The 19,788-nt window shown below is 43.8% G+C and overlaps 1 protein-coding gene across 7 annotated transcripts in view; it reads left to right on the plus strand.

Annotated features, from left to right (window-relative positions):
• The window catches only part of DCX (doublecortin), a 118,069-nt gene that overhangs the window by 49,591 nt on the left and 48,690 nt on the right, over positions 1–19,788 (plus strand). For all 7 annotated transcript variants that reach the window (XM_021300303.2, XM_021300310.2, XM_013370193.3 and 4 more), the window contains one exon: positions 6,059–6,399. In XM_021300303.2, coding sequence (XP_021155978.1) covers positions 6,059–6,399 — 341 coding nt within the window. The remainder of the gene's footprint in view (positions 1–6,058; positions 6,400–19,788) is intronic.

Raw genomic sequence — 19,788 nt, forward strand, 5'->3', positions numbered from 1 at the left:
GTGTAAAAAGAGAGAGCTCCTGCTCAGGGAAATTATGGTCTGAACATGTGAAGGTGGAAGGTGATACTATTACTGATGAGGAACTGAGATGCAGAAAAGCAGTCTGACTTGTTTGCCCAAAGTCCATTGACAAGACAAAGATGGAAGTTGGAGCCCTGAGCTTTCTTGTTCAAGTGCCTTCATTCCCTTGCTGAGCCTTTTTCGGGGTCTGGTCAGTGGTTTAGAGGTACTTGCATCTTCCAGGCTTTTTTATAGAAGTGGACTTCGGACATGCTTCTAGTCAGCAGCTGATTTCATGTGAATTAAGTGTCCTTTACTGTGTATAGTCAGGGTCAAAAATACATGTGGAAATAAACCCAACGAATACAACTATAACATGGATTGGACACAGATGCAAACACAGATTAAAACTAGAATTTGAGAGACTCAACACTGAGCTGAAGCTGTGGAGCTCCTCCCGGTCCTGGTGTGCTCAGGCTGTTGGGCAGGGCACAGCCCTCCTTGCTTCGTGTTCGGAGGGCTCATCCCAGGTGGATTTATGCCCTTGGCCTGTGCTGGGCTACTTGTCTGAAATTTGTTCTTGCCTCAGATTAAGCAGTAGAAAAAGCTGAATAGGATTTTGTTTTGCTCGGTGGGGTTTCATGCAAATGCTCTTGGGCTGTGTGAGATATTCCAGAAAGTGTTTCCAAGCTTTTTGTATCCTATCCTGCCCTGGGGAATCTTTTCCAAAATCTTGTCCAGGATTGTTTCAAGTAATCATAGGAGGAGCCCCACCCTGGAGCTGTGCAGAGCCTGGTGTGTGCTGGGACTGAGGGCTTTGGAGGAAATGTATTGAAATCTCCACCCAATGTGTGCATGTTCCAGTTTGCATGGAAAATAGAAATTCATGTAGTCCAACAGTGAAGTCTCAGTAATCTGTGGCATTGTTTTCTATGGCTGTTGTCTTGGCAGCTTGGCTAATTACCTCCTATATAACAGAACGTATCCCTGTGGTTGTGTTTTGTTTGCACGTCCTGGCCATCACACTAGAGCTGGTGTGGTCCCATCAGTTCTTTACAGGCATTGTGTGATTTTGAAGGCGATTTGGTAATCCTGCGTTTCTTTTACTTTTTCAACAGGAGGTTCTTCTCTCTCATGGGAGAGCTCCCTGTGGACCAGCCAAAGGAAAGAAACTCTTCCAGAGTTCATTTTGCCGTGGTGGAGTAGGTCTTGAGGCGGCAGAAACCCTTTTAATGCATATAGTATCAGGAAGTTCATGCATTTGAAACTAAAGGCCTACTTTAACACCAAATGTAATGAACTCTGCAAGGTGTTAAGTCCACTTAATTCCGATTGAAGTCATAGTAAATCCCATGAAACATGAAAGCTGGGCACAGCAGCAGAGTCTCAACTTCTCAACAGCACAGCTAACAACCAAAATAATTGACTGGAGCCCACAGAGACTGGTTTTGGAATAACTCTGAGCAGTTACGCTTTCAAAATGGCCTCAATTCAGCTTTTCTGATTTTACTCGCAAGACTTCTGCCTCCAGTTCATTATACTTGCAAACTTGCTGGTGCACGCTGAGAAAGGATAACTTTTCTGAAAGCACAGCCTGTCATTTTTAGTACTGTCACAGGGAGCTGCTGTAAGAGGGTTGAAGGATTAGCACTCATCTTGAGCTTAGAGTTTCTCTAAGAAGCCTTCTCTGAGGCAAACCTTATCTTTGCTGAGATCATCCCTTCTTTAGGAGCTGAATAATCACCTTGTGCTTCTATCAAATTGGTAGCATAGTAATGTGGAATGCGCTTGGAGCCAGAGTAATTCAGTGTGACGCAAACCATGGCTTCAAATGGCAAATATGCTGATTGTGACTTAAGGTCAAAGGTCTGCAGTCAGTCCATCTCTTGCTAAGGGCAGGATAGAAGGAATAAATCAATGCCCTTGCTGGTTTGGTGGCACGATAGAAATTTCGCCAGCTCTGGAGCACACTGGCACGATGACAAGTGCATATCATCCTGCAGGGTTTCAGCTTCTCCGTGCAGAAAGGGCATCTTGCACCAGCCTGGCACTGTGCTGAACAAATGCTGTCCTTAGCACCCTTGGTGACATGCCCATCGTGTGCTGTTCAGCAGCAGATTGAATCTTGGCAGGATGATGCTTTTCGCTCTTACAAAAGCTTCCCACCCCCAGTGCATGAGTGTATCTCTTTGGGGCTCCCACTTGGGGTTTGGTTTGGAAGGAATGACATAACTGTTCATCATACCTTCTCCTGGCTTATAGCTGGATTGCTGCACGTGTACACAGCTGCATGCTGTCTAAAGACGTGTTCCTGAAAATATTTGTGCACAGATTTCTATGCTCAGGGCTGGGGAGCAATACACTTCTTGGAGCTGTTTCTTTTGCTTTTGACAAAAATCTCATGTCCACTTTTCCTTGTGTTCTGCTGTGCACGTCTGTGCAGCCGTGCTGTGCCTGCCGGTTCATTCCTTTGACTGGCACAGTTGCACATCTTGACGTCTCATTAGAGGCTTAGCGTGGAGAGACGACACAGAGGAACCAAGAAATGGCTCCTGTTTCCGTGGCAGCACTATTCCTCAGAAGATTTCTCTCTTTCGTGATCTTCTGGCCACAGTACACGTTCAAAGCTGGAAAGTTCACAGGTCTTGCCCAATCCTGTTACCACCTCATGGTGAGGTTTAGGTAAAAACTCAGCTGTGGGAAGAGAAAGAGAGAGAATAGTAAAGAGAACAGTGTTCCTGGCTGGCAAATGGTGAAAGGGCTGTGCCTCACTGACTGATAATTTTGCTATTATTTTAGGGCCATAAACTGAGTTTGGGAAGATATGAGTTGAAGCTGATTTTAAATAAAGTTAAAGCTTCAGGTTACATCTTTAGGTTGGGGAAGGAGGAAAGAAAAGCTCCTCTTCCCTGGAGCTGAGCTGCTGTAACTGCAGATATGAAGCTGAGAAGAGCTGCTCTTCAGAACTGGTCTTCTGAAGTGTCACTCCAAGCAAATTTTTGTCCAGTTTTAGAATTCGGTAAAATATCTGCTAGGGTTTAGGTTAAAGGAAACAAAGTGAGAAAGGGCGGATTACGTCTTCCAGTTGTGACTGCGAGCATAATTTAAAAGGCCAGTGTACACACATGCACAGCTCCCTAATACCACATTTATGGAAGCAAAGCCTGGGAGTCTTGCCCCTGTGCCACCGTTGCCTTCAGTGCGTGCTGTTGTAAATACACGAGACAGCCGTGGTGTGCAGGGGAGAATTCCAAACCATTCAGCTGCAAGTAGTAGTACCCTACCAAACAGACCAAGAATCTTTTCTGCTTGCTTTGACCATGGAACTTATTAATGGAAAATATGCTCCAGCCCTGGTGGAACTAAGAGTCAAGTACTCTGCTGGACAGACCAATGTTCTCTTTAGCTTACTTTAAAACTTGGAACTTAGTAATGTAAAATATGCTCCAATACCTAGTGTTTATAGAACATGGTGTCAGTATATACTGTCTTTCATTGTGCCATCTATCCCAAAGTATTATGTATACACAGATGAAAGTCAGGCCTTGCAGCACTTCAGTGGTCGATATTGCTAGCTGTGTTTTTCAGGTAGGGAAGCAGAGGTACAGGTGAGGTCAGGAGCTCCCGCAGGGTGGCTTGGGGCCGGGGCAAGAAGAGCATTCAAATCACTTATTCCTAGTATTGCACTTAAACATAGAAATCCCTTTTCTCAAAGGATAATGCTGCAGTTGTGTTGAGCCTCTGCCGCCCAGGGATTATGGGCTTGGGAGGGCTCAGGTCCTTAGTGGGACTAATTCCCTGTGAGCATCTCCAGCTCTCGGTGCTGCACCTCACCGGTGTGGAACCGGAGGGGGGTGTGGGCCCCGGCGCCAGGACCTGCTTGGCTGAAGCAGATGAGTAAACCACAACTTATCACTTATTAATCAGAAAGATTTAAAGTACTCAGTGCTTCTGGAAAACAATCAATATCTCCCATAGGATTTATTTATGATGTATGGTACTCTCTGGGGTATCTTTATGCTTCTATTGAGTTAGATTCAAGAAATGTAAGGAATTAAGGAGCCTCAGCTATGGCTACTACATGTTCAGTTTATTGAGGGGTTTTGCTTACAGCATACATGCCTCAAGTATAGATTTGTATTTGTTCAATCCAACAGAATGGGATTATCACATTAGTTTGGGGTACACTAGCTAATAAAATGCCCAACTGACAGTGTTTGTTATGAACCTTGATAGCTCTCTTCTGCCTTTTGTATTTCTGTTCCATCTTCAGAAGGGAAAATGGGATATCTGCTTTCTGTTGAGAAATGATTTTGGTCCTTTCATGCAGCTGAGGAGCCAGAGAAGCTGCAGCTGGTGGTGCTCACAGTACACATTGCTTTCTGGCAAACTGGCTACAAAGTCAGGGTTAAAAAAAGTTGTCATCGTGCATCTTTCCTGTGGCTGCTTGTGACTTCACTTAGCAGTAGGAAGGACATAAATACCACACAGACCATTGTTTTAAGCCTATTAAAGCTTTATTTTTTTCCTTATTGTGTACCTTGTAGTGGCCTCACCATATGTTCTATGAAGGGATCGTCTCAGTGCCTCTATCAAAAATGCAAGTTAGTCAGCAGAAGGACGACTATTTGAACTGAATATGTTACATACCTGGACCATAAAACTCTGTGGAAATTAGCAGGCTGTTTGGAAATCCATATTTACACCTTTTCCAGTTGCACATCAAATCCTGACCTAGTGATCCTGTAGTGGAAAACCAGACTTGCATGGTGGGTCAGGCTTTCAAAGACCTCCAGGCCCTGGAGTTTGCAATAGGGACCAGATCAGGAAAAGCAGCCAGCCTGTTTGTGTGAAGAGGGTTATTTTCTTATTCAGTGTAGTTAAATCCAGATTTTTATTTCAAACCTATTGTAGTATTTGAAGAACTTCATTCTGTAAGAGCAGCTCAATAAAACACTGAAAGAAACTCCACAAGATCCTACAGGTACCCATGTTATGCCTTCAGTTCCTATTAAAATTTTATTTAATGGCGAGACAAAAGCGTCTTCCTCTAGCAACGACCGACTTTCAGTGCATCCTCAAGTGCTCAACAGCCTGAGTCATTTCAGACTAGACAGCTACATTCCTTCAGGGATACTGTTTTACAGTCTCATTCTAGTCACAATTCTTCTAGCATCCATCACATTTGCAGGCACAAAAGATGATCCTGCAAATCCTTTAAGGTGCTCTTAAGACCTTTGATAGATAGGATCCTGTAAATTACAGAGAAAGCTTGAAACTAACTTTGGATGGCATAGAGAAGGGCTTTTTTTATGGATTGCTAACAAGACTGTGTAACCCTTCTCTACCATGTCTAAATTTGGATTGAATATATTTTTGGTTGGTACCAGTCATATAAAAGCAAGCAGTGGTATTTGGTGTAGTGTTTTGTCTCAGCTGCCACTAGGTCTGTCCCTTAATAAACCACTGACACTGTAACAAAGCGTATTTGTTATGCCTGCTAGATTTACCGAAGCTGCTTTTGCTAGAGACTGTTCAGTGCCTTATTTTCGTTATTTTTGAGGCCTGACACAAAAGGTACTTTGTGGAATAACGTTGATATCCTCTCACCAGGGCACGACAGGCTGAGTGGTAGCTGGGGCTGTAAAGATAGAGGAAGCTGGCAAATTTCCAAAATAATTTAGGTGACAAAATTATTCAATTAACTTGGTGTTGAAGAGCTTTTAGGCAGCTCAGTTGCATGTTCAGGTATCTAAATACCTGTATAACTGTTAACCTTTTATACCCCTGGTTCATGTGGCTGAGTGGCAGTGTGTATATGCTGATGCAAGCTGTGGCTGACTTGCTTACTTTGGGAAAATATTAGTCATGTTTTAAATAAGCATAAATATAAAATTAAAATAAGACGAAATGTTTTAATAAGAAGCTCTCGTGGAAGTGCTAATGAAAAAAATGATCAATGACTTACATGATTAATGATGGGAAATGTATAGTGTCTCTTTCAGCATTCTTACAGTAGTAAAGGTAGAATTAGACTGATGTTTGTTTCTTTCCAAAGGAGAGAGTTACGTCTGCTCATCTGACAACTTCTTCAAGAAGGTGGAATACACCAAGAACGTCAATCCCAACTGGTCTGTCAACGTGAAGACATCTGCTAACCAGAAAGCACCTCAGTCTCTGGCCAGCAGCAACAGCGCCCAGGCAAAGGAGAACAAAGATTTTGTGCGTCCCAAGCTGGTGACCATCATCCGCAGCGGCGTGAAGCCGCGCAAGGCGGTCCGTGTGCTCTTGAACAAGAAGACTGCCCATTCGTTTGAGCAAGTTCTCACCGACATCACTGAAGCTATAAAGCTGGAGACGGGAGTGGTCAAAAAGCTCTATACCTTGGATGGGAAACAGGTAGGGGCTTTTACAGATGTTACATCTTTTTCTTTCTCTTATCTTGAGGCTTTGCTGACTTGAAACAATTTTTGAAGCCTAAAATTAACCTGAGATGATCACTGCCAGCTGTTCTCTTAGAAGTCAGACTTCTTATGCCAGTGGTTAAGTTACTAAATTTTCACTGATATTAATATCAAGTATGTAGCCAACCGTCTGAGTGAAACAGATGCTCCGTCTTGCACGCCAGCGTGCAGTTGCGTGTCTTCCGAACTAGCTAAATAAATTACATGGGGAGTTCGGCTCGCAGCCACCAGTTGATTTGGCTCTGAAGTAATTGCAAAAACTCTCGAGCTTTGGATTCATTAAGTGAAAATGTGTTGCTTGACTTCCCTTGCTTGCAAAGAAAAAGTAATTGATACAAGCATGCTCATCTGTCTAGCTCAGTAATTAAGCAGGAAAAGCATGGAACCGTGTTGCATTTTCTTGACTAAGTGCATGAAGAAATAATACGCAGAAAGGGATTTGGGTCAAAAATATTTGGTTGGTCATCATAATGTGCTTCATGTCTACATTTTTTTGGAACTGAAGGAAACATCTGTCTCTTGTTAGCAGCTACACAGCAATAAGCCATTTCATGTTGCTGTATCTATGAAAACCCTGGAAGGAATGTGGAGGATAACTCTGGGGACTGGGAAGAGCTGGATTCTTCAAGGACAATTCTGAGCTTGATTTAACAGTCCTGTGTCTTCTATAACTAACTGAGGGATGGTCTTATTTTTGTCACTACTTTTCTTGCTCCAGATTCTGGAGTGAGGCAATACAGCTCATGAGTGGGGGTTGGATGCTGGCTATTCTAGGGATTGATGCTGTTGCTTTAAATTAACTTTATTTCCTATCTCTGGAGAAAATGATTCAAATACCAGCTCTTTAAGTACCATGCCAACCCTAGGCAATGCGTCCAACTAACGTGCAGACTTTACATATGAAAATGTTCACCCTTCCAGCCCCAAATACAGGCTCATAAAGTGTCCCACACCCTCCAGGTGCAGGGTCTGGGAGCTGGAAGTAGCATGTTACTCTAATCTATCTGATATTCTCGCTTTCTCTCTGTATCCTGCACATTAATTAGTGGCTGCTTCTGGTTTCAGATGTACAAACATCTCATCTGCTTGTCAAAGCTTTTCTTTCCACTTGTCTTAACCCAGCAGTTTTTCTTCATAAGAAGTATAGTTTATACACGAGTAGGTGACTTTCCAGATAGCATGCTGTAAATAAGCAGTGAAACAGGAGGTAACGTACTGGAAACCCTGGAAGTGGCTGAGGGAAGACCAAGGGGAGTCAAATGATCTGTCCTCACTGAGGAAATAATATATAGGCACAGGGCCATGTGTTTTCAATCACAGCACCTTTACAAAGGGCTTAATGGACAGCTCTGGTCTGAAAGCAGCTGTCTACTCATGCTGATATACAGAGTCCTGTTGCTTTCACTGTTGTGAATGAGGATCTTAATCTGAACCTGGAAGATGCCTCAGTTCATTGAGAACAGGCAGCATTTTGGAGGCAAGATGGTGCTTTGGATGTTGTGCAGAAATAGGGATGCCCCGTGAGCTTCCACCTCCACCTCTGACTGGAGAGCAAGACCAAATCAGCTGAAGTGAGCTTGTGGTTGGAAGGGGTTGTCAGGCATTGGAACAGGCTGCCCAGGGCAGTGCTGGAGTCATCAGGGGTTTAAAGGCGTTTAGACGAGCTTCTTGGGAACATGGTTGGTCAGGTTATGGTTGGACTTGGTGATCCCGAAGGTCTCTTCCAACCGAAATGATTCTATGATTCTAATTTGTTTTGCTGGCTTAATAGTTCATAATTTTATGAAATGTGGTATTTCTTTGTGTTAGAGACACCCGTGGGAGTTTCACTGTACGCAAATGTACCTGCAGTATTGCACTTATTCACAAGAGAGATGTTGTGATTTGACAATAATAGAATGTTTGATATTTGTTTGCGGCATCAGTTACTCTTGAAGCTTCCTGGAGAGCAAACCTGCTTCACCAGGGCTTTATTCCTTCAGTATATTTTTTTTACCTAAGTTTATTTGAAATTTTCCACATGCGTGTGCCTTTTTACTGTTGAAGCTAGAGCTAGAAGCTTCTGCTGTCAGCGCATATTTGCTGTTCGGGTTTCCATGGCATACTGCTCCATAAAACCTGACCTTCCGATGTGATATTAGAGGCTTTTGCATGTCTGATTCTGACATTAGAAAGAGATTCTCGAATGCCTAATTCTGACAAACAGCACTTTATTTTCAGGAGAAAATATTCATGCAAAAACGCAAGATGCTCAAAGCTGAAATACTGACAAGCGTCCTGACAGTCTGTCTCTTCAGTGTCATCAGAGGCGCGTTACTCCCTCTGTTGTGAAATGATAAAATTTACAAAAGGAATTTACAAAGGAAAATAATCCTTGTGCAGTCCATGAGCTGTAACTTAATGAGGGGAGATGATTATTTTATTTATAGGCGCTTCCATGGTGCTCATCAGCAGAGTAATCAAGATGCTTTAGAAGTACAGACAGTAGTGGCGATGACGGGGGGGGTGTAAATAATTACATTCCTGTGCACCACAAACCTGCTGCATTTGGAATGAGAAGGTGGTTGCTTGAGAGCTGGATGAGGTGTGTTTGAATACATGTAACGCTCAAAACAAGAGTGACTTCAGCTTTGTAAAGGAAATTTTGTTTCTTATGGCTTGGGTTGTCTGTAGAAATATCGCCCTTTGGAAACTGCTCAATTAGCACCTTCTGGTTTAAGTATTTTATTTAACTTGGTCTTGCACATCTTTCTAGTGCCTTTTCTATGTGTACTCAAACTCCTTCCCTCCTCGGAGTATATCAGCACCTCTTGATAGACACCCCAGAACTCAAAAGGGCTTTCGAATTGTTGACCAAAAGGAATCATTACAGAGAATCACAGCAGAAATTTAACTTTGGAATCTTCATGGCCATATAGGAAATGACCTGTAGCTCAAAGAATTTAGTGCCTTAAGCAAATACTAGAGTGGATCAAATTCAGCACTTGGTTTCATGACTACAACTGCTGTTGTGTTGGGATATGTAATATACATAATTAATATATACGTATGCAGCATTTAATTTGGTCTCATCTGTGGATCCTGTTGGACAACAGTTGTTTTGGTAGATTCTTTCTCTTTTTTAAGACTCTTAGTTATATCCAGCATCCCAAATAAGTCTGGATTCCTGAGAGGACTGGCTACTTTATAAACACGGTGACAGTTTCTGCCTCATGTCATTAACAAACCAAATTAGAAAACAGCATTTGAGAGTGTGGATGAAATTGCTCTGGATATTTTGGATGCAGTAGTCTGAACTAGTCTTTACAAATACTGTGTAGATTTATTGTCCTGTTTGTGCTCAAGCTTCTTTTTCACCATGGCACACGATACATTGGGGCTTTTCTGGAAGAGAGGAGGCCGATGTAATTTCATCACTGGCAGCCCAGTACCCGTGTCCTGCTTTCTGCCTTTTGCTTTGAAGCTGGTGTGGGTCTGCATTCATTCCTGTTTTAAGAAGTGACCTGTAGAAGCTCATGTCACGTGTACATACTGAACTCTTTTCCTGCACTTTCTTGGATTCCAAAGTCTGAGTGTTGTTCAGCAAGTCTACAAACAGATGTAGTAACAAAAATCAGTCCTTTTGTTTTTTGTGATACTCCAAAGTGGCCAGAAATTCATCAGGCATCTTCAGTTGTACTTTAGCATTAAGATGTTTTCTGTTGATATGGAATTCCTTCTGGTTTTCTCCAGCTGATGTGTTGCCATGTCTTAATTAACTACATACCGCATTCTGTGACCCATCAATTAGCATCACCAAATAAGCAGAATAAGGTGCTGTTCAGAGGAGGGAGAGCTTGTATGCTTCATTTCCCCACAAATATAGATATTCTGGTCAATAAGCAGGGGACCAAATGTGGTTTTAGCCATAATAATGTGCAGTGATCTCTTCTGGATTTGGAAATCTTCAAGCACAGGGAAAAGTCACAAGTGCTATTCATTGGCTTTTACCCAGCTCAGACAAAGTGCTTCTGTTCCATCGGAGTGTGAGCTGTCTCATCTCCTGAAATTACATACAGTTTCATAGGGCAGAGCATTTGTGACTGTGCTCCCAAAAGAATGTCTAGTCTTAATAAAACAGTCCCCTCTAGCAGTCTCTGCTTTGATAAGGATTCAATGGGGCAGGTGATGAGTGAAGCTCATCTTTCTGTTTGCAAAGCTGATGCAAGTGCCTAGAAGGGCAGCGCACCTCTCCTGTCCCCAGGAGCTGGTGCTGTTTCACGTGGGATGACTTGCATTGAGAGGCGCAGCAGCTCCAGTGGGAGAAGCAGAATGACCGAGCTCACAACAGGTGAAACGCTGGGACTTTGGGATCAAAGCCAACAAAGTAGCTGATAAAGCAGCTCCTAGTACTGCACTGCTAGTAAAAAGCTGCCTTAGATGCATCCATACAAGTTGCACTGGAAAAAGCTACCAAACTTTGGAGTGCTGCACTGATTTTAAACTGGTATTTGGAAACAAACTAGTAAAAATGTCATTGCTTGGGTGTCACTGCAAGCAGTGGACCAAACTCTGCCAGGATAGTATAGCTCTGTTGGTTATATTAATGAAATTGAATCAATGTGACACAGGACAAGGTTTGCACCAAAAGATACAGATGCCTCCAATGGCTGTAATCGGTAACTGATGCTTAAAAAGAAGGTGAATACTTCCATGAGGGGCCTAGTAACATCTGCATTGCTGAAAGATTAGAGGGAAAATATTCCCCCTAGAGGCCTGAAGAGAGTTAACTTACACCCTGAGGCATGAGGTTCAAGGCTGCAAAGCAAGCAAATTGGTTTGTGTTATTACATGTGTCAAGGGGTAGGATGTCAGAAACTCCTCATCCTTCTGAGATTTTGTAATGGACTGCCCTTTTGGATACTGAAAAACTGCATTGAAGTAACCCCGGACCAAAGCAGTTTCATGCACTCAGGCAAAGCTGGGATCTGCCCCAAAGCAGATGGGAGGGAAGCGCGGGAGATGGGTGCAAGTGCGCTCTGTGTCCTGCCCCCTGCAAAAGGCTCTGGAGCAGCTCATAGGGGAGAGGCGAGTCTCGGCTTCCCTCCCTGCTGCGTGAAGCTGTAACAATAAATCTGGTTTGCATCTTTTTCGCAGTTCTTTCTTCTCAGTGGTTCCTAACTGCTGAAATTTGGCAGGCCTTGCTTAAATCCCTCGTTTTGGTACCAAGAGGACAGGTGTGGATGGCAAGCGCCAGCAGAGGAATCGTGCAGGCAGGACCTTTGCCCACAGCCACCTCCACCGAGAGATCGCTCAGGGTGAGGATTAACTCCAGCTTCACTCCTCCTCATTGCTTTTGCAGACTGCTCTGACTTAGGGTGTTTGCATGAGATTATTCCTCTCTAGCAACTGTGTGTCATGCAAAGAAGGGTAGTAATAATGTATGGGCTGAAGAACTTCTGACCCCAAGCTGCTTACGCTGCCAGACAACATAGCCTAGTTCTCTATCTTTAGGGAGCTCTTAGGCTAAACTGGAAACTCAGCATTGCCTGATTCATGCGATGACTAGACACTGACACAGACAAAACCAATTAGTCTGCAGGTATCCCTTAAGGATTTTATCATTCGCTAGAATGAATAAGCCAGGCTTCCATGAATGTGGATCTAAGTGCTTATGATAAAATATTCAGAAGACTTTCTGAGATGTTATTCAGAAACCTTATGCTTATTAATTTCTGTTTACTTAGTTTTGTGAGCCACAGAATCTGGGAGAAAAGGAGCTTCTCTGGAACACTGAATCCTAATTCCTGTACTTATTAAAGCAGAAGCAGTCTGATATCAGCAGCTAAAGTCTTGCTCACGTCTGTTCCCCTGTGACCATGGGGACTGACCTGGTTGCAATCATCAGTGCGGTCTCCAGTCAGCTCCCCAAGGCATGTGTGGAACAAGGGGAGACAGCAGAGCAGACCATCATCTTGAAAAACGTGGGGTTGTTTTGGCCTCAGGCTGGGGTTGGGAGGAGTGTCACTCCCTCCTGCCATCCTGCAGAGCTTTGGAGCTGTGTGTTCACTGGTGTCTTGTCTGTTATGCAAACACTGCCTAAAGCTCTGGTGGATCTGTTGTCCTGGTAAGGCAGTGATGCTCCAAGTCCAGAAGTGGGCTCCAGAGTTATTCTGCAGCTTGCTGAAAATTGGTGACCTTCTAGAAACACAAGCCTTGCTAGTGGACGTGTACTGACCGAGATCCACGTGAACACCTGCTACTTGTGTCACAGATGGCAGGCTGTCAACATTACTGAAAGATGCAGTCAGATCTGACCTGCTGACCCAGAAGTGCGTGGCCCCTATTACTGAATCCTGGTGCTATTCACACCCCAAAAGAGACGTATGCTAGAAAAATCAGTCCTCACTAGCATTTTTATTTTGGCAGCTCTCTCTGTCACACAGAGTGATATGTTCCCTTTTCACTCGGAATCCCAGGAGAGGATTATTCACTGTAGTGCCAGAGGGTTTATCTAGGAATAAATGGGCTGAAAATGAGCAAGGGAAATTAGTCTGAATATAAGGAGCTAAGACGGGCCAAGAAAGCCCTGTAACTTTTTCCATTGCTGATTTGTATTGTCACGTGAAAATAAGTTTCTGGTTCCTTTTGGTGCTTAAGTAGGAATTTCACTGATGTGACTGGGAGTCCCTCCAGCTCTGAGAGGGAGTGGGTTACGCTGAATCTATTTTGAGCATTTTCATAATGTAGAATAATCAAATATGTATCTTTTCCTTGTTTGTAATGGGGAAATGTCCTGGTGTATCAGGGTCCCTAGTCTTAGGCTGTGAGTGGCATCACACGTGGTATGTTTGCTCACATCTCCCTACCTGCAGTAGATGCTCCCCTGAGTTTATCCAGTGCAAGACACTTTGAGAATCTAATGGTGATGGGTGCCATATTCCACATCTTGTTGCAAGTCCTGTCTCTTCTTGTCTGCCTGAAACTCCTTCTTCCCTTCCCTTGCCTTCTCAGCTCTTACTGGCCTTGGATCAAAAGGCTGTTTTCACTCGGTAGGAAGCAGAGTTCTGACACAGCTCATGCTTACACCTCTTTAGGAAGAGCCTGTGCTAGATGTGGGTAAAGGCACACAGCCTAATAAGAGATCTGTAAAAAATAGCATGATAGAGCTATCATCCAGCACACCACTATTGCCTTTTCTTGTCCCTAGAGCTGCACACAGAACTGAACTAGTGATTTTTTTTCTTTGTATGTAGTATGTGCATCTTGATGGAGCTGAAGTGTTAAGGAAATGAATCCGTGTTGTAAAGGGCCCAGACTGGGCGTGAGAGGTTGTCAAAGCCTCCTCTCCTTGTCCTTTGAATGTGATGCTGGTGTCATTTGGAGGTCTCTGTATGGGGCAGTAAGGGGAGGAGTGACAGCTTTGCTCATGTGCAGAGGATACCAGCTTCTGTCTGCCCTCAGCTCTGCCAGAGGTGGCAAAAGATACTGGCACAGAAATGTCTGCAATGAAAGTAAGCCTAAAGGAGTTGAGGAGAAAAAAAGCTGGATCCAATCCATCCAGATTTTCCGAATTGGCTCAGGTAGGCCTGCGTATGTGGGAAACGCAAAGCCAAGCCGTGAAAGCTGAGGGCTATTCCAGCTTGTCTTCATGGGTTCTCAGGCTGCAGCGAATTGATTAACACACAGAGCTGGAACTGCAGACCTGCTCCTGGAGATTTGCTTGGCCCTGAATTCAAACTGAACAGGGGAAAATAAGCAAGGCTAATAACCAAAGCTTTCCCTGCTCAGAGCCATGACACACCCGCTCCCCTGTAAAAGTACAGCCAGCCCTTCCCAAATTGATAGAAACAGTTCTGGTTTCCTGGTTAATAGCAAGAGTATGTATGAAACCAGACATGGGGAAGACGAGATAATATGCACCATTGATTAGAAGGATTTTTCCGGGAGATTTTGCTTCAGTCAGAATTGGTGTGAGAGGGTCGGTCCTTCCAGTCCTCCAGCTCTGAGCTGTGTTATCTGGAGGACAATGAACACAAGGAGCTTTACTGGCTCCACAGGAATAATTGTGCAGGCAGTGAGCCTGCGGGGGAGAGCGGGGCTCGGGGCTCCTGCCTCCTCCCTGCCCTCGCCATCTACTCTGCTGAGCTGGTCCCGGGTCCCCTGCGGCAGCCAGGGCCAGTGCTCTGGTTGTGCTGCTGTCTCACTGCGGGCATCGCTCCCTGGTTGGGAGGGACCAGCCCAAGTCACCCCGGAACAGCTGGCTGTGCTAACTGTGCTACTGGGAGAACAGCTTAGGGCTGTGGATGTGTTTTATTGGAGTTCTCTGAATGCAAAAGAATAGTTGGTTTGGGAAAGCATCTTGTGGTGCACGCACGCTTCTGTGAAAGAAGCATCTCTTCAGGATATTGCTGTGCCCCTGCACTCTTGATGCAATCTCTTGTGCCCTCCCTCATGCTTACATATTGCTGAAAGAGGAACAGAGGCTGGGAATGGTGACTAATGGGTGCACCTGTTCTCCTCTGCATGTCTGGTGGTGAAAGCACACTTGGAAAATGGGGTTCTGTACTAGATAAATCAACTGAAATGAGTGTTAAAATTCTGAAATGCGCAACATGGCGTAACAAGGCACGAATAAACATCACTTCTGCAAGAAAAGACTTTCACCTTGATGGTCTAGTATAGAATAATAGAACAATTGAAGGGAGGGATAAGGGAGAGCCAGTGGACGGTTGGACTTAAATCATGAGGAAAGGCTCCTTAAGAACCTAATAAGGAACCTGAAGTAGTGATGAGAAGGGAAAGTATTATGACAGATGGGAAATAGGTTTAGAAGAAACTGGAGTAGGAATAACTTGTTTTCAGAGTAAAAATTAAGTATGAAGATCCAAGTGGTGTTTACTGTCATCTTGAGTGACCTTCATGTGGAAGTACCTGGTGAAGACGCAGGATTTGTGACTTCTGACAGCCACTTCTCTGCTGTGTCCGACTTTTGCACTGTCTTTGTATCTACAAAATAGTACCATTGGAGTGGAGAGAGAAAAAACACCCTTCACCCTTTTTCCATGCCACCCAGTATTTAGAAGTAAAGCCTGTGAAGTATTTTAATAATGGAAACAAGCAAAAATGTCGTGCAGTCATTTCAACTTTGTCAAGAATTTTAAACCTAGCAGATCAACTGTTCGGGAACAAATGCTGAGAAGCATTTGCAGAGAAGCAAAAAATTTTTCGAAACCTTAAACCTGAGCAGCTTTTCCATCCTTTCGCTCCAGAAAGGCAGTAAGAGGGCTAAACTTCTTTCTCAAATGTGCACATATCGGGAACCTTATCAATTGCTGGCAGGCTGCAGGATTACATGTAAATTAAGTGTATCAAAGAGTCGAGTTAGATAGCCAACATAGGAGCTAAGAATGTTATTCTTGCCTACTTGAAAGCCCTTCATAATGGATTAGAAACAAGAACTTACATCTCTTAATGCCAGCTGAAAATTAAGGCATCTTTTTGCTTCTAGTAAATTTTAATACTGTGAGAGTAAATGGTACTGGGGATTTCCTTCATTTCAGACAAGCCCAGTCACAGGGGGTTGCAAACTGTGCACGTTTCTCATGCGATATGAAAGCCATGATCTGCCTGAATTTTCTGTAAGATTCTCGATAGAGGTGTTGGCAAATGTTATTTTTAGTGCTGTAAAGCAAGAGAGATCTTCACAGTTTTGGCATTTCTTGCAGTTCTAAAATGGAGAACAGCTTTTGAAATGTCTGATTTTCCTTGAATTTGTATCCATATGATGAGCGTCTTCGTTAAGTTTTTGCAGTGCTCTTGGCAGCAGGCGGTGATTTGGTGCCGAACAGCGCAGAACTGCTTCGTTTTACACTGTTTCTGCAGAATGCTTTTTCTTCCAGAAAACAGATGCTGGAAAAAATGCTATATGGTCCTGACATTCATTATTTGGGTTGTTTCCAGTTGCATGTGTGAAGCGTTCAATTTGGTGTAAAATGGACAGTAAACAAGGAAAACCAAAGTTGAGCCTAAAGTGGATACACTAAGCACTAATTTACAGATCTTGGAATGTTTAATACCCATGAAAATCAACTTGTGGTTTTGTTTGTCTAAGCGCAGCTCACCAAATAAGTTGTTTCTCTCCAAAGCAGGAGGAGGGAGCTGCCACAGCGCCCCTCTTCTGTCCCAGATGAGCACCATTCAAGCGGCAAGGCTGGGGCTGGGCTCCTGGCATCGATCTGGGATCCAGCTGCACTGGGTCACCCTGGTTAAGGCAAGCGATCTGGTATTTTCAGACAGGTGTGCCTTGGCACATTTAAATTCATAGGGAGACTAAAATGAGTTTGTCAATTTGTCTTGAATGTTCAAGTTTGAGAAGTTTTCACCTATCTTTGTCTTAGCTGTTTTTTGGTAAAGCAGAAGGTGACTCACTTGTAAGACTTGGACGGCTGAGAGCTGGAGGGATGGTGTAGGTTGGGGATATATCCATTACCCATTTCTAACAGTTTTCTAACAGCTAACATTGCTATACCAGTCAGTAAAACATAAAGCACAGTTTGAATGTTCATTTATCTCCATTTTTTCCCCTCCCATGTCATTCATCTCTGCTTGTGCGCATGGAGATTTGCCCATTTGCTTTGCTTTCCTTGCCATATGGTTTCCATTTCCAGACAATCCTTTTTTCACCTCCCCTTGACTTATATGTGGGTTTGACTTACAACTGGGACAATACAGTCATTCTGGCAGCTGTACCATGGGCCACCTTCTGCTGCTTTTTGGACCACCGGCTGAGACTGACGGAGAATACTAAATCTCAATAGCATCATAACAGACTCAATCCCTCTTCTGTTATTGCATCTAGATATCGCGTACAGGATACCTGGGTTTAGTACTGCAAGGGTCTGCCTTCTAAAATAAAGTGTCCGGGTTCTGCCGCCTCAGCGGGTACCATCCATTGAGGGTGATCTCTTCTTGTGTCCGGTGCCATATTTAGGCGGGAGACAAAGTGGAGATTGATTCAGTCCAACCCTTTATCCTTTCACATGTGCTTCCTTTCCATACGTCATGCTTTCAGTTCTGTTTTGCAGTCTGGCAGCTGCCAGGCCGGTTGCTTGGTGACGCTCTCAGCAGCACAAAGAGCTCTCAGCTGGGAGGCCAGGTCTGCCCGCCACAAACAGCTGGGCTGATTTTATTTGTCTTTCTCTTGTTCCTGTTAATTGCAGGGACCTGAATCAAAGTCAACATAATAGATAAGGGAGCACCAGCAGATACTATTTATGGCTTCTTCAACATCCACCTTTTTCTCGCGGAGTCAGGGAAGTGACAGCGTGCACCAGAAGTGCCCTGTTACTTGAGAAACGTGGGAGTAAAATTAAAAGGTACAATTTCCACGTCTGCTTCAGACAGGCTCTTACCAGGTCTTGCATAAAAGCAACATGAGACTGGGTTTTGGATTTATGAATCATTGTGCCTTAATCGGATGTGTGACTGCCTGCCTGTTCATTCTTTGTAACAATCGTATGTGGTGCAGATCACGTCTATGAAGTAGCTCTTACTGACTTTCTTCTGCCTCAGGAGGATACACCACTCCTAAGACTTTGTGCAAGATAAAACCAACTAATAACTTCCAGAGCTGAAAGTGTTATGATTTAATGGTCTGGGCACAGGTCTTGGTTTTATGAACTCCTGGTTTCTCACTTCTGCTCCTGTGTAGACTATGTCCTCCTAAGGATTTTTTTTATTATTTCAGGTCTAAATCATAATATGATACTAATCAGTTGTTAATTTTATGGTTTGGGGTAGATTAATTATGCAAGGTGCCATGCAGTAATCAAACAAGTAAACCGTAACAGTGAATATTCACAGTTCACTGATGAAATGCACGCTAATGTGGATAAACTGATATATGAATATACTAAAGGATCTGCTGTTAAACTCCAGACCACAAAGTGCTATTGGTTTGTGCATTTTCTTCTCTGATCAAAAGCCCTCAGGTGCCAAGAAATAAAAGTGCCCTTTGAGAGCTTGGGCTGCTCTGTTCCTAGGCCTAAAGTCAAGGAAGATTGAGGAATGTGAACTGAAGTGGGAATGTACCCGCTTAACACAGCGCTAAAGCCAGTATGCAGAGTTGCTGAGGGAATGGACTAAAGTAGTGTGATCTTCTCATCTGATTGTGAAAATGAGGACTCTGAATTTTAGTGCCCCAGATCCACGAGCTGTGATAGCAGGTGTTATAGGAGACACTCTGGGTTTTTAGACCTTGCTTTTATGCCCGCAGGCCTGCACAAGGCCTTATTACATGAACATTTTCAGTGAAGAGACAGCAATCCAGGTGGTATTTCTTTGTTTAAAAAAAAAATGTGCTTGAGATATAATGTCTTTCTTGATCTGAAAACATTTTGTCATTCTAATCCAGGCACTTATAGAATAGTTTTCATCCCTGAGCTGGTGCTTCCCAGATATTTTTGTGTAAAAGGCATTTACGTAGATTTTGTTGATTCCAAATCAGTTTTTCTCATCGATCACTTTCCAATTTACTACTTCAGATGTAAATGTATCGAGACAATAATCAGGGCCGTAGCTCCTGTTTAGGGTTTAGAGTGTCACTGAAGGGATCAAGAAGGAATTGGCCTCTCCAAGCTGCATCATGCAAGCAGCTGTAAGTGCATGTGTAAAGGAGGAGCTTCCCTGTCCTCCGAAACATCAGCTCTTACCCCTCCCAGAGGCTGCGCATCAGCCTGCGTCAAATCCTTATGGAAATGCAACAGCCTAATCCCCCTGCCCTAATAGGAATTTCACACCTTAATCCTCGCTGTGTTCAGGGGCAAAGACATTCCTACTGGGCAGTCTGACAAATGTGTCCTATTTTGAGAAAAATCGCCGTATTTAAGTTTGTGGTAATAGGGAAACTGTAGTGTCTGATTTGTATGGAAGACTGAAGCATGTCACTAATAAAAGTGAGGGGATTATGTTCCTAAATTGTCAGTGGATTTCAGAGGATTTGCCACACCAAATGAGACCATTAGCCTACCAAGTCCTTCATTTTGCCCCTGGCCAGTTTTTTCTGCTTTAGCTGGAAATGCTCCCTGGGCGATAGCGCTGAGTCTGTAGGAGTGACAGGACAGGGCTTCCCTCCCGACTCCTGCAGCCATCCAGGTTCTACTCGCAGCCCGGGCTTCCACTGCTGGAGTTGGAAGAAGTGTCGGGGTGTGGGGGACCATTCTGAATCAACGTGTAATTTACATTATTATATAGCCCCAAAGACATTAAAAAGCTGAAGTTCAGCACACTGGGGGACCTGGGCAAGTGCCTTGAAGTTATCCTTTCCTATATAGGTAAGTTTTAG

The sequence above is a fragment of the Columba livia genome, chromosome 12 (assembly GCF_036013475.1).
Source record: "Columba livia isolate bColLiv1 breed racing homer chromosome 12, bColLiv1.pat.W.v2, whole genome shotgun sequence".
NCBI classification, from domain to species: domain Eukaryota; kingdom Metazoa; phylum Chordata; class Aves; order Columbiformes; family Columbidae; genus Columba; species Columba livia.